Here is a 16,037-nt window from a genome sequence, read left to right as displayed (position 1 = left end):
AGTGCTGGGTCAGGGTTGGTTTTGGCTGTGGAGGGGGAGGCGTTGTAGCTGTGTCCTTTAAGGTTAGGCCCCTGTGAAGCCTGTTGTGCCTGGTCATCTAGGAGCAGGAGGGCTGCCGGGGTGAGGGCCAGTGTGGCCTCTGCCTCTCTGGGCTTAGATGATCTGAGAGAGGCTGGAGAGCCCTTTTCTCTTCTCTGTGGGCTGAGAGTGTGCAACAGAGAGATAGAGGTCCTTCATCTGCATAAGAAGCCAGAGGAAGGGCCTCAGTGAGCTGCCTTTGGGAAGGAAGCCATATCCTGGAATAGTCACTGGCACCTTCTAATTTCTACCTCTGGAGACAATGTTTTAATCATGAATTATTGTCTTAGAATTATTAAAAATATCCGTAGGTAGTGCTTCCTTAGGTAGGTAGAGGTCAAGATAGAAGCCTATCTTTCTTACTTCACTATTAATATCTGTTATAATGTCAAGAACACAGTGATCTTGGGCCAGCCCCAGTGACCTAGTGGTTAAGTTTGGCATGCTCTGCTTCAGCAGCCTGGGTTCGGTTCCCGGGTGTGGACCTATGCCACACATTTGTCAGTGGCTGTGCTGTGGTGGTGGCTCACATAACGAAAAGAAGAAGATTGGCAACAGATGTTAGCTCAGGGCAAAACTTCTTCAGCAAAAAATAATAATAATAATAGAAAAAGAACACAGTGATCTTATCTATGTCTTTTTATTACTCCAAAATGTAATTGAATGCCCAGACGTATTTGAACACCTTTTTCCAATATCCTATGCCTTCAGGTATTCTACCATTTTGAATAATGGTTGTCCTTTAGCTTTTTATTTTGCTAGGGATTCTTCAATTAGGTTGAAAAGGTGACATGGACATCAGATAGAGAAATAAATCTCTGAATTCTGTTTAAATAGAGTCTGTTGCTTGTCACAGTTATCCTACTGTATTATCATTTATAATTGTATGTTTCCTCCCACTTGGTCTTGGGCTTAACCCTGAGAAAGAGCTGCAGATTAATTTATTTCCAACTTTTAGTATGGTCTATAACACATAGTAGCCTATTCCGTATGTGTTGAATAAATGCTAAAAGCCACGTAGAATGCATAGATTTAGATGGAATTAGATGTCTGCCTTTTTAAAAAAGTGCTGAATTAGTAGCTTTCCCGCTATTAAAATAATAAGTTTATCATATGGATAGTGACGTTTATTTTCTATTTAGTATGAGTGAAATGTCTGGGAACAGTATGATACCATTAAAACATTTATAAGTAAGCATTATATTTTACAATATTTATCACTATTAATTTCTAAAACCACCCAAAAGTTGTTCTGGTAAACCCTTTGGATCCAATTCTGTTGTTGTAAGCAAGAGTGAAAACTCAAAGAAAATAAAAGATGGCAGGAAGGCATAAAGAAGATAAGGAATCAGAGGCTTTATATGCCGTATAGAATAGTCTGCTCCTGAAAATTAAAACATAGTTACTTTTATCTGCAAATTCAGAAACCATAAGCTCTAAAAATGGAATATTTTTTCTCCTAACTCATTGGTGGCAAAACCTGGTCTGAACCTACACGATGGGATTGATTGTCTTTCTCTCACTTACCGTGGGTTAGTTGAGTATGGAAATCATGTATTTGTTTATAGAGTTTTGCACCATTGGAGGGGCTTTTATAATATATAATACATGTTTTATGTACTGTATTTCCTTTCTAAAATCTGAAAAATTCTGAATTCCAAAACACATCTGGCCTCAGGGAGTTCAAATAAGGAATTGGGGCTTGTGTATATATATATAAGTAATTCTGATAGAAAACAAGTGATAAGAGACGTGGAAAAGGTGCTGTTGGCTTTCACAGAATGGGAAGCTGGTTCATTCAACAAAAATTTGAACATTTACTGTGTACCCAGTTCTCTGCGATGTTGTAGATTACAAATATGAAGACAGGATATCTTTGTTTGTCCATGGTAATAACTGTTAGAAGCAATGTATTAGGAAAGTGTGAAATCCTGGGGTTCAGGATACAAGGGTTGTTGCATTGCAGATTAAAGGGAAGGAAGACCTAAATTAAAGTGATAATGGAGAGGAGAGGGCCTTACTGGATCTATTGCTAAGATAGAATTGACTGATGTCTGAAAAACAAGACAGTTAATAAAACAAGAAGAATGAGAGAGAGTCAAAACTAATGCTGAGGTTTTGGCGTGAGTGACCAAGGATATTGACTCCATTACTAGAAATGCAAAACATGGGAGAGGAGAGAAGTTTAGGCCAGAAGAGGACACGCTGTGGTGCCAGAACTATAGCAGACCGAGATCTGGACTGGATTCTGGGAACTGCAGCCTGGAATTTAGGGGTAAGTTCACAGCCAGAGACAGACAGTTGGAAACCATATTTATGGAAATAGTAGTTGGAACTCAGAGCATTAGCTTTGCTACTCTGCTTCATGACACGCGGGGAGAAAATGGAAAGAAATCTTCATTGTCCTCCAAGATTATCTGCTATTCATGGTTTGTAGAGTAATGACACCAGTATTTCCATTTGTCCATAAATAAAGTTGAACATCTTAGAATTTGGCCCACAGATTTTAAATATGCAATTTATTGTAACTCTAGGCAGAAATATAATCCCATATTTCCAAGTAAGAATCTACTTGTTTGAATGTATCCGGTAAAATAGCCATACAACTGAAACTTTTGACAAAGACAGATTTATTTTCATGTAACAGTGTTACAATGTTGCTGAGTAAAAAATATATTTTGTTTTCCTTAGGATGATAGGTTTAAGCTGGTTAGCACTGAGCAATTTGGTTGTTTTCTTCCTAAAGGAATTTTGGTTTCCTTTCACATATTTGTAATCTTTTCCATTGAAGGAACATAATTGGAATTTACATTTATATAGCAAGATTTTAGAAATACTGTCCAATTTTGCTGGAATTTTGTTAAGTAATGAAGTGAGTTGGGTTTTAAAAAATATATACTGTGATTTTGTAGAGCTCAGTCTGCATATTTGGATTAAATCCAGGCATCTGTTATGCACTATGTCACAATGATTGGGTGAAGATGTTCTTTGAATGTTAGAGGTCATCTCTTTTGGATCTTGGAATTTTGCCGGAATGTGGAAAATGTAGACAGATTTGGCAACTGGCGTTCTTTTAAGATCAGGATACATTCATTCTTGAGGATACCATTTGATCATTAGAACCTAGTAGCTTCTGGATTGGTGCTCATCTTTTAGTAGTCAAACCGGTTTACTCTTTAGGATTTCTCATCTTGGATATAAACTAAATCTTAAAGGTATTGTTTCCAAATTTTGAATTGGGATCCAAATGAGAGTCTCATGTGTTTATAGAAAAGACTTGAAAGATGACCTTTGGAAAGAAATATGCTGTCCGGTAAAGGATGGGAGCCTTTTTGTTGGAGAGTCATCTACTTCAGGTTACTCTATATTCCCTTAGCAACAGCGGCTGCTTCCCTTCTTACCAGGACAGCCCCTGACTGCTTGCCCATGTGCATTTACACACAAAACCACTGAAAACTGTTACGGCTTCCTATCTTGCTGTGCATGTGATTCATCTTAATAGCATATATTTTTTTAAATTTTGAAATAATTTCAGGCTTACAGAAAAGTTGCAAGAATAGTACTAAGAACTTATATCTGTCCTTCACCAAGTTTCTCCATATTGTTAACATTTTGTTCCATTTTTGCTTTTTACTATTTTATTTTCATCATACATATTATTTTTTTTCTGAAGGACTTGAGAGTAACTTACAGACCTAATGTCCCTTTATCCCTAAATACTCTAGTAGCATTTCCTAAGAACAAAGTCTTGCTCTTATCTATTCATAGAACAATTATCAATATCAGGAAATTAACATTGATATAGTATTATTATCTATTATATAGACCTTATTAATATTGTACCATTGTCTCAGTAGTGTCCTTTGTAGCAAACTAATAATAATAGTAATAATAATAATAATAATAATAATAGAAATGAAGAAAGAAAAAGAACTGATCAGGGTCCAATTTGGGATCATATATTGCATTCAGTTGTTAGATCTCTTTAGTTTCATTTAATCTGGATGAATTCCTCAGTCTGTTTTTGTTTTTCATGACCTCAACATATTTGAAAAGTAGAGGCTGGTTATTTCATAGAATTTTCTTCAGTTTGTGTTTGCTTAATGTTTCTTCATGATTATTAGACTGAGTTTATGAATTTTGGGTAGGACTAGCACAAAAGTATTGTGTCCTTCTTGGTGTGATTTTTTAAAAATCCTTTATTTTTAACTGAAGTTTTTCTTTGTTGTTATTTTTTTTATAGAGATGCTTCTTCCATGTGCTTTTCTGATCATACACTTAAGAAATAGTTACTAAGTACTTTATGTTCAAGGAAGTGTAGGGGATACAAAGACAAGACGTTCTTGTTCCAGCAAAGAATTTATAATCTTAAGGGGTAGAGGCAGCAATAAAAATAACTCCTTTCTCCTGTGGTAGCCTTTTGTAATTTGTACGGTATTTATCCCAAGACCTTCAAAGGTCCCCAGGTTTCCAGATGCACGTTCTTGTTGAACACCTCTCCCTCCCCCATTAAATGCTGTAAACTATAACTGAAATTTTTATGAACTCTTTCAGAGCCTTAATGGTTATGTAAAAACAGAGCTAAAGTTATTCATAAAGCTTCTGAAATCTCCACTAAAAGAAAATACATACAGTCTGTTTCTTCATTTTAGCAAGATTAGCCATGACCTTATAGGCATCTGTAAACTCAAGGTGACGGTGGTGGATGATTCTCCCATAGGAGCCATGTTGCATGCATGACTTGAGCCACTGTGGAACTGGAACTTCCACTCCTTCACCCCAAATTTCTGTATTCTTGCTGAGAACCTTCCCTTTGTTAGCCTTCTTTTCTTTTATCAGCCCTAGCTATTAGCTTTCCACAGTAAAAAGTTTTACTGCTCACAACTAGAAGGACCCACAACGAAGGACCCCCTATGCACCAGGGGGCTTTGGGGAGAAAAAGGAAAAAATAAAATCTTTAAAAAAAAAAGAAGTTTTACTGCTTACAAGAGTCATGGCCATGAGGCAGCAGCAGGGGAGTGTGAGGGCAGGTGGACAGCTAAGAACCTTCATTACCTGAGACTTACTCCCACACGCAAGCATTAAGATGTTTATGGTCCAATTTTATTCCTGAGCAAGACTAGTGTATATAGTGGGTCTTAGTCTTAGTTGTGAAGAGTTAAAACCGTGAATGTTATCTGCCGAATGCCAGAGGCTTGCTTTTCTTTCCTTCTCCTCTCCTTTCCTTCCTCTTACCCCCCACCTCCATCACTCTCTTTTTCTCCCTTTCTTTCATTTTAACTGTACCAATAGTACATGGAAACACATTCACAATATGTAGGTGCCAATAAGAACAGAGCCTTTGCTCTTCGTGCCTCACTTCTGATACCTTGCATGGTCTGATACCCATTGTAGAAATTTCACAGTGAAGCGAGTGAATGAAGTATACAAAGTAAAAAGGTCCTCCTCACTCTTTCTCCTCCTCAAGGTAACCATTATCAACAAGTTATTTTTAGTTTAGTTGGCAAAATTCTCTTCTGAAGAGAGTTGGAATGATTTTATTTTCTTTTTGGAGCAGGGTTTGGCTAAGCAGAATGTAGTTAAGCACTTGTTGTTTTCTTATGTACGCGTAGCTTTTCCTTGACCCTAAATTGAGGGTTCCCTTCACACTCTTAGGGAAAGTGATGCAATTGTAGTTCCTTCACTGTGGCAAGAGAAAGCACGTTTATGTGGCTGGAGCTGGATGAGTGTAATTGGGCTTCCTGGATGACTGGTTTCGGTCATGTATGAGACAGTTCAAACTTTCTAAAATGTAGCTTTGGCATACAGCTCTACAAGTGTTAGATAGAGAGCAATAAAGGTAAATTTTTAGTAGTTTTCCCACTTACCCAGACTGTTTCTGGGACACTTAAGCCTACTGTCAAAAAGAGTTAAGGAAAAAGAAGCTAATTTTAATGTTTACAACAGTTATGGCAATAAAAACTTTATAAATAAATCATAAGTATAACAAACTAATTAAAATCTTTTTAAAATGTGTTTTGACTATCTTGCTATCCATATGACAGAACCTTTGATAAATTCAGGTATTTGAAAGGTGGGTAGAGTGTGTCTTCCCTTCTCCCAACCCAACAACATACAACTCTTTTAAAATCCAGCTTTCGTCCTTTGTTGACTGTGGAGTCTGTATTTGAACCTAAAGACCTTAACCATATAACCTCCAACAACTTCCTTATAATATGTTATCCTACATTGATTCACATTTAAAGTATCTCTGTTTTGTAAACTTCTTCAATGAGGAAAATCTATTATTGATTTGACGTTTGAAGAACTTCTTTGTAGAAAGGACATCTCAAAAAATAAAGGATTTATATAGTTTTTCTGAATGACAGGTAATATGTAACATAGAATAACTACCACATTAACTATAAGTAACCACTTGGAAACTATAGAAATGTCTGCATTTTAGTTGGTGTATTTTACTCTCATGTTGTGAAGAAAAAATGATACATATTGGTTTCTTCCTATTTTCCCAGCTATTGACCTGAAAAATGGTTCTGGAGAAGTGTATCAAGGCCCTGCAAGAGGCTCTGCTGACACAACCTTGACACTTTCAGATGAGCATTTCATGGAGGTAGTCCAGGGCAAGCTTGATCCTCAGAAGGTAACACTCTTAAAATGTTCATTTCTTCATCATTATTGCTTCCTGTTGACAATTGATGTATTTAGCTGACTCCCAAATTCTAAGATAGATCGCTTACAACTCTGAAGAAGACAGTTGATAGCAATATCTGAGTTGACAGATCATATATTTTTCTAGTGGAGTTTGAACTGAACACTTTTTAAAACTGAATTTTTGGGTGAAATTCTTCTTTAGTCTGTAAACAGTATAAAACCCACATTTAGATCTTTTAATGTATTATTGCCATTAGTTCAGAGGTGAAAAACAGTATGATATTAGTAGATATTTTATAAAATAAGATATTTGTTCCTGATATATAAGATTAAGAACTAGTCTTTACTGTTATTGAAAACTGGAAATAGAAGGATAGAACATAGCAGTCAGTGTCTTATTGGAAGTGGAACATTTAGAGGCATTTCACTGGAAAATCATGATTAAGACAAGAGACTCTCTGACCATTATGAGTTAATCTTCTGAAGCCTTTAGCCAATCCACAAGCACACAAAATTAAAGTAACTGATTTAGCAATTAGAATGGAGGAGAAAAGTTTATTGTTTTCAAATCATGATTTTTTAGCTAGAAATCCCAAGAGAATCAACTTATTGATTCTTAGAATAAAGGAGTTCAAACAAGTGGTTCAATGCACAATAATTATTAAAAAATAGCTTTCACAGAGAAGCAAAAACCAAGTAGAAGATATAATTGAAATAAATTTGTTGATAATCACAACCCAGACTACAAAATACCAATGACCACGCTAACAAGAAAAGCACAGTGCTTATGTGATGAAAACTATACAACTTTACGAGACGCAAAGCAATTTGAATAAATCAGACAATGTTCAATTTTCCTGGCTAGAAAGATTTATTTAAAAAGAATTGTAAAGTAGTATAGTGTTTAAAAATATGTTCTTTGGCATCAGTTAAATCTGAGTTTGAATCTTAGCCCTGCCACTTACTCTCTAAACTTCAATTTTCTCATTGGTAAAATGAATATAATAATTGCAGTAATCCCAAAGGATTGTTATGATAACTAAATCCAGTAATATACATGAAGAGCTTAGTGTAGTGCTTGGCACCGAGTCCTCACCTAGTTCCTTCCCGGGAATTTATTTAGTACCTACTATTACTGGGATTCGAAGTGTGGCTGAACAAGACAGTGCCCCTACAGTGTGGAGTTTACTTCTAGAGGGGAATGGAAAAGAAATAGAATTCAACTTTTCTTTCAGGTATGAAGAAAAGCAAGTTAGAGTAATGGGTTAGAGCAGTGGTTGGAAGGGTCACATAATAAATATTTTGGGCTTTGCTGGCCCAGGGTTCTCTGTTTCACCTGCTCACTTTCATTGTTGTTAAAGAGTTAAAGTAGCTGTAGAATATATGTAAACCCGTGGATGGGGCTGTGTCCCAGTAAAACTTTATTTACAAAAACAGGCAGCAGACTAGTTTTGGTCCACAGGGAGTAGTTCGCCAACCCCTAGAGTAGAGTGTGACGGGATAAAGGCACTATTTTAGATAGAGTTGTCTGAAAAGGCCTGATAGAGACTAAACGAAGTGAGGGAATGAGCCTTGAGCCTAAGGAAACAACTAGTGCAAAGGCTGGAGGCTTATTGTGGTTTTCTAACTGTGAGGAGGCCAGTAGAGCTAGTAAAACGAACAGGGAGGAGAGTGGTAGGAGGTGAGATGGGAGAAGTAGGCAAGGGCCAGATTCCACAGGACCTGGTAGGTCTTGCCGAGGAGTTTAGCTCTTGTGTGGTGGGAAGCCACTGAGCTGTGGAATGGCAGCATCTGAGTTTTAAAGTGGAAAGCTGACTTTGGGGCAGAGAATGGGTAATTAAGAGTTCTTTTTTAGATATGTTATATTTGAGATGCATGTATATAAAGATTAAATGTAGGATTAGGGAAACATTTATATAATTGCTTGGAATACCAGGCCTTTTGGGGATGAATGGTTTATTCAGTGAATGGTACTGGGGAGTTGCGTAGGAAGTGGTAGTGCTTTCTGTCATTCCGTATACCTAAATCATAGCACATGGGATAGAATTAAATGTGGAAAATAAAAGCAAAGCAAAAACTTGATGAAAACTTGGATATTTATTGTTCTTAATGCTAATTCTTAGAGACACTGAATATCAGGGATTTTCTAGACTTATTTGGCTTTATTACCTTCTCCTCCACTGCGGTGCTGTCATCACTCTTCTTCAGTTATCAAAGACCTTGTCTGCTAGTGGACAGTCTTTCTCTGCCACCAGTTCTTGTCAACCTTGGTGGCTTACTTCAAGATTCATAAAAGTGACTTCTCTTCGTTGATTGATCTCACTTCTAATTATCTTTTACTCTATTGTATATCAGCTTTAGTCCTTATTAGCAGCATAAAATGTACAACTTCAACATCTATTTCAAAACATCTCTATTTTTCAATACCATCACCTACAGTTCCATTAACCTGTTATGTTATTCCTATTACTAGAGCTGAGGGCTTCAGTTTGTTGACACCACCACTTTCTATCCATCAGGTCCCTTCTGTTTTGTCTTCTCTCCTTGTTCACCTTAGATTCCATGGTTCATCTGCATAATATCTCCCTTGAAAATACCTTCAACTCCCTTGTATCGCTCTCATCTTACTTGCCTGGAAAACTCCACCCTGTTTTAACCCCATTCCCTGCCATTTTTGTATCTGTACCTGAATAGATGAACGTGGCAGGAAAAAAGCCATCCAACTAGACAGATTGGCTTCCCTTTAAGTTTTTGATCACAAGCCTCAAAGAGTCTCTAAGCACTGTCTAGCAATCTTATTATGATTTTCCAGTAAACTTCCATTCCTGTTGACTGTTTCGTACTTGTCTTCTCTAAACTCTCACACACCCCCACCTCCCTTTCAAACATCCTTCGTGTTTCCTTGAAAACAAAAGGCTTTTAGATGAACACTTTTACCTTCCTATCATCAGGTCTATTCTATAAGCATCTGCATCCATCTTTTTCTCTTCCCATATACTATATTAAAGGAATTTTTTCTCTTCCTGTCAAAGACTAGTCCCTTCAGTTCTCTTCCAGATATCTGCTCAAGATCATTGCTGCTTCCCCTTTTCTCTCTTTTCTGAATCAATCTCTCCCATTCCACTACATAATTCTCACACAGCATACAGGCAGGCTAATATCTTGATTCTAAAGCAAATGTCCTCCTGTTCTTTTTTTTTTTTTTTTTTTTTTGGTGAAGAAGATTGGCCCTGAGCTAACATCTGTTGCCAGTCTTCCTCCTTTTGCTTGAGGAAGATTGTCACTGAGCTAACATTTGTGTCAATCTTCTTCTATTTTGTATGTTGGATGCCACCAGAGCATGACTTGATTTGCAGTGTGTAGGTCTGCACCTGGGATCTGAACCTGCAAACCCTGAGCCACAGAAGTGGAGTGCATGAACTTAACCACTATGCCACTGGGCCAGCCTCTAAATGCCTTCTCTTGATATCAGATTTCAATCCAGCATGTCTGTGATTCTTTTCACAAAAGAATTGTCTAAACCAGCACTGTCCAATAGTTATGTAATGTGAGCTACATATATAATTAAAATTTTTCTAGTAGACACATTAAACAAAGTTAAAAAGAAACAAATGAAATTAATTTTAATTTCATGTGTTTAACCCAATACAGTCAAATATTTCAGCATGTAATCAATGTTAAAAATATTAATGGGATATTTTATATCCTTTTTCTTATACTCAATCTTTAAAATCCAGTGCATCTCTGCCAAGACTAACCATATTTCAGGTACTCAGCAGCCACATACGCTAGTGGCTACTTTGTTGGGCAGCACCGGTTTAAACATTCTGTCTTAACTTTGCTCTTCTACCCTCTCTTATCTGACTTCCACGTCTGTTATTCCATCCACGTCTGTTATTCCACTGATAGCATTTTTGTCAAGGTTCTGTTTTGCTAAATCCAATGACTGTTTCTCTATCTGCATCTTACGCAACCTTTCAGTCATGTTCAAGTCAGTCAACCACCAACTGCTTAAAATAATTTCATCCCTTGGCTTTATGATTCTGTGTTTTCCTGTTTTTCGCTTTCTCCACCTTTGGCTATTCCTAATTTCCTTTGGTGTCTTCTTCTCCCCTCAACCATTAAATTTGGTGTTTTTCAGGGCTCATTTCAGGGAGCTTCTCTAAATAACACTCTCCTTAAATGAGTTCATCCATCCCATGGTATTTAAAGCCATCTATATGTTGACAATTCACAAATTTAAATGTCTCGCTTGGTCGTCCTCTCTGAGTTTCGTAGTGTTATAAGCAGTTTTCAGGAAATGGCGCTGTCATCTGTCTACCCAAATTAATATGCTCAGTAATGTAAGCATCATCTTGGTTTCCTTCTGTACCTCTGTGTGTCCTTTCTATCCTTAATCCTGCCTGATTTTTCTCCAAAATATATCTTGACTTCATCTTCCTCACTAAGGATAGCACCCTGATCCAAGCCTCTGTCACCTCTCACTTGGCTTACAGTAGCTTCCTGACTGATCTCGCTGCTTCCAGTCTTACCTCTCCACCAATCTGTTCTCCACACAGGAGCCAGGGTAATACTTTAAAAATGTAGATCAGATTATAGTTCTTTCCACCTGATAAAAAACTCCCAAGATTTCCTTTTGCACTTGGATAAAATCCAAACTACCTGTTGTTATGTTACATATGATGTTTCCCTTGCTCATCTTTTCAGCTTCATCCCACACTACCTGCCTCATCACTTAGTTGTGTTTTTTTTGTTTTTTTGAGGAAGATTAGCCCTGAGCTAACTGCTGCCAATCCTCCTTCTTTTTTAAATTTTATTTTTTTCCTTTTTCTCTCCAAAGCCCCCTGGTACATAGTTGTATATTCTTAGTTGTTGGTCCTCCTAGTTGTGGCACGTGGGACGCCGCCTCAGCGTGGCTCAATGAGCGGTGCCATGTCCGTGCCCAGGATTCGAACTGACGAAACACTGGGCCACCTGCAGCGGAGCGCACAAACTTAACCACTCAGCCACGGGGCCGGTCCCCCAATCCTCCTTTTTTTGCTGAGGAAGACTGGCTCTGAGCTAACATCTGTGCCCATCTTCCTCTACTTTATCTGTGGGACGCCTACACAGAATGGCTTGCCAAGCAGTGCCATGTCCTCACCCAGGATCCGAACCAGTGAATCCCAGGCGGCCAAAGCAGAACGTGCGAACTTAACTGCTGCGTCACCGGCCGGTCCTGCCTCATCACTTATTATGCTAATTCCACTTACATTGTTTTTCCTCTCAGTTCCTTCCCATCAGCTTTCACCCCTTTGCTGTCTTGCATTTGACGTTTTTGAAATTTCTACCCTCAACTTTTTGCATGGCTAGCTTCATTTCATCCAAAGTAGTTCCTTCCTGTTAGACTCTCTAATAGCATCCTATTCTCTCCTTCATAGCATTTATAACAGGCTTTACTTGTTTACGTTTTATTTTTTGACTCCCTTTCTATAATGTTACTCATGAGCACAGGGAGAGAGATATATTTCCTAGCCTAGAATCTTGCCAATCTAATACTTGAGTAGATTGAAGCAAGGATAGAAATAAGGAACATAAGCTCAATAGCAGTAGTTTAGGCTATCTAGAAATTAAGAACTTCTGCATGTCAGACTCCGTAAGATATTCCCATAAGCCTGGGGGAAAGAAAATGATACACACTATGTTGGTATCAGTAACCTATAAAAAAGTCTAGAAAGCAGTAGATCTCAATATAAAAAATGGGCGAAAGGTATGAACCAATAATTAATGAAAAAAAATGGAAATGAATAACATACATGAGAAAAACTATTAATTTTTCTCAGGATCCAAAAAATGCAAATTAAAGCATGTGATTTTTCCCTCAGATTTTCAAAGATTAAGAAAATAGCATTGTTAAGGTCAGGATAAGAGAATTCACATGTAGCTGGAAGGAATATCAGTTTGATGTAGTCTTTCTGGAAAGCATTGTGGCGGAGGTTCGCTGGCTTTCTTCCTTTATAGCAACTTAGGGTCTCACCACTTTCTGCATGGCACTCCTAGACCAAAAGAAATACCTAAAGGTTCTGTTAAGTAAGTAGTTAGGCCCAAACAATAGTAGTTTTTCATGTTGTGTTTTACCAATGTTACTGGATTTTCCTGGAAAATTTTAAATATTCCACAGTATCCCTGGGAGTTTGCTGTGATGCTCTGGTGCGCCACGGTGCACAGTTTGGAAATTGTGGCAATATGAAAGTATAGTCAGGAACCTTATTTAAGAAATGTCATGATTTAGTCATTCTTCTTCTAAGAATCCATCCTAAGAAAATAGATAGGAACTAAGACTTATGTACAAAATCCTTCCACTCAATAACAGCCATCAAATATTGGTGTATTTACTTCAAGGAATTAGGTGTTCGTATTTTAGGTTGTAAGTTCTTCTCAGCCTTTAGTCCCTGGCAAGCAAGTCTACGTACTGCCCTCTTTGCAGGAGTCACAGACCATTGTTTCTGTAACTGTACAGGGAAAGCAGTCTTCGTTTTGAAATTCCCATCTCCAGTTTGAATACCTGGCACTTGATCCTGATTGAATGCGTTCTCCCTTATTATTTCTGGGATGAAAAGTTTAAGTAGTTTTTGCTTTTCGTCAAGTTGGTGAGAATTTACTTTTGAGATCAAGTTGCTGCTAGTTGATAAGCAGGAGATGATGTTGAGCAAAGATCACCCGAGTTCAGGTCCTGGCCCTCCTTCCTGCTGGCTTTGTGGCCTTGAGCAGGTTATTTACGCTCCCTGAACTTCAGTTTTCTCATCTGTCAACTGGGATGAGAACTGCTGACATGGCCACTTCAAGTCGATGACTGTGCTTCTCAAGTGAGAGTATCTGTAGGGCTGCTTTGTAATGTTAAGTATACATGGATATTACTAACTTTTCAATCTAGCTAAAAATCTAGGGACTTCTTTTTCACTTGATATTCCATGTTATTTTCTCAATAAGCTGTAAAAACTCTGATCTGTGATTTACTATTTTTATTTTACTGATAGGGAACTTGACACTGAGGGAGAATTTAAGCAACTTGCACAAGTTTCTGTTGTCAGGTCAGATGCGGAGGTAGTATGGAAGCTCTTAGTGTTTTAACCTGCCAGCCTTGTGCTTAGTGATGATGAGCTTAATATGCAACATGTCAAGCACTAAGCTAAGCACTTTACACACCATTTCATTTAACTCACACAACAAAGCTGTCTTTTTTAGGTACTGTTGTCATGCCCATTATAGATGAGGAGGTGGGAGCTCAGAGAGGTTAACTAATTTGCCTAAGCTCACTTTGCTAGTTAGTGGCAGACCTTAGATTTTAACCCAGGCATTCCGATGCTACAGCCTAGGATCTATTCACGACTTTGTTATATTATCTTATTTTGGCATTATATGGCTTTCTATTTCATGAAGATGTAATAAATATTTTTGATCTGCTTTCAAAAGTTCTGAATTGAATTTTTAAATTTTTTTTTATTGAGGTCACATTGGTTTATAACAGTATATAAATTTCAGATGTACAACATTATATTTCAGCTTTTGTATAGACTGTGTTGTGTTCACCACCAGATGTCTGGTTGCCATCTGTCACCATACACATGCGCCCCTTTACCCTACCCCGTACCTCTTCCCCTCTGAATATTTTTATTCTTAGGAATACAGTAAAGGCTTTTTATTCATATGGTCTCAAATTTATGTTTAAGAACGTAGACTGAAGCCAGAAGCATAGGTTGAAGCATAACTCCCAGATCTGTCAGTGCAGATAAATTATTCTATGGTTTTCTAAACTACACAAGAAACATTTATTTTTTCTTAGATATCTAAAAATATGGGTGCTATCTGCAATCATTAAACTATCATTGCTAGATAAAAGTTGCCTTTGTTGTCCAGAATTAACAACTCAATTGTATTTAGTCTGAACAATGATCTTTTAAAAGAAAGAAATAAAATGTAACATGATGAAGGTACTCTTTTTCTCTCTGTCCTTTCCAGGCATTCTTTAGTGGCAAACTGAAGGCCAAAGGGAACATCATGGTGAGCCAGAAGCTTCAGAAGATTCTAAAAGACTACGCCAAGCTCTGAAGGACATACTACATTATTAATGAAAAGAGAAAAATTAAATACTCTCTTCACTCAAATGTGCAAAAGTGATCAAAACTAAGATACAGGGGAAATTGGTTAACATTTTCAGATTTCAGATAACTTTTCAGGTTTTCATTTTCTACTAATTTTTCATGTTATCATTATTTTTACAAGAAACTGTAAGGTAGCACATGATTATCCTTCTGTTCTTAGATCTATATCTTGATAAAAAATTTCCCCCAAGTCCAATCTCTTTAGAATTGTGATAGCACTTATAAGTTGAAGAAAAAATTAAATAAATAAAGGCCACTTGGATGCCTTTTATGCTTCATTTTGTTATTTTCTGTTCTCTAATTGATACTCCAGTTTTAACATGAATTTTTATGCATGTACTCATTTTTCACACTTTGCTATAATAGATAATGCTCTGCTTTAAGTCAAGAGAAAGGTCTTTGGGTTTCCAAATAGTTTTCTTTCTTCCTCCCTCCCTTTTGCTAGAAATTCTTTGCTTTCATATGATGCTGTAAATTTACCAAATATACAGCTTTCTTGCTTAATCAATAATCTTAAATCATAAACATGTTACTGGCAAGTACTGTCATATCACTGTTTTCCCCAACATTTTGGCGAGATGATGTGTGTTGACGAGATGCTCTTTTGATGAGTTGGCTGCAAAGGTGACCAATTAGTGGGATGCTCAGCTGAGGGATGGAGTAAGTTTCAATCATGGAGCACAACTGAGGAGAATATGTTTGGTTGTGTGGGTGTTATAGGCTGAGTTCTCTGAGAAGCAGACTTTGAGAAGGAGATTCATGGGCAGGAAATTTGTTTGAGAGTGTTCTTGGGATCAATACCTGGGGGTAAGGGGTGGTAAGCAAAGAAAGCAGCGCTGTGCCGAGGGAGAAGTTAGGCTGTGGTGCAGTTACCACAAGGCCTCAGCCATTCTTTTGGGAGCTCTGAAGCTGGGACTGCCCTTCAGAATTGTCCTGAGCTAACTCATCATTGATTATAGCCTGCCCTGCAAAGGGGCCAAAGCAGCAGAGCGATTCCAGGTATGTTCTTATGTCAGTTGATAATCTACCTGGGGGAATAATATGTCATCAGCTGAGTGGGGCTTCTGGGAGTGCAGCACAGCAGTTTGCTTCAGGGAATAAGATTGAAGGAACTAGAGCTTGGGGATCAAGGGAGAAAGTCTCAAAAATTTGAAATTGTAATACTTT

General features: G+C 37.6%; 1 protein-coding gene across 1 annotated transcript in view; it reads left to right on the top strand.

Moving 5' to 3' along the window:
* Positions 1–15,148, top strand: part of HSD17B4 (hydroxysteroid 17-beta dehydrogenase 4) — an 81,129-nt gene extending 65,981 nt beyond the window's left edge. The window contains exons 23-24 of the mRNA XM_014844074.3: positions 6,591–6,718; positions 14,728–15,148. Coding sequence (XP_014699560.1) covers positions 6,591–6,718; positions 14,728–14,817 — 218 coding nt within the window. The 3' untranslated portion in view covers positions 14,818–15,148. The remainder of the gene's footprint in view (positions 1–6,590; positions 6,719–14,727) is intronic.
* The last annotated feature ends 889 nt before the right edge of the window (positions 15,149–16,037 follow it).

Source organism: Equus asinus, chromosome 9 (assembly GCF_041296235.1).
Source record: "Equus asinus isolate D_3611 breed Donkey chromosome 9, EquAss-T2T_v2, whole genome shotgun sequence".
In the NCBI taxonomy this organism is placed as follows: Eukaryota; Metazoa; Chordata; class Mammalia; order Perissodactyla; family Equidae; genus Equus; species Equus asinus.
This window is presented reverse-complemented; position numbering and strand designations above follow the sequence as displayed.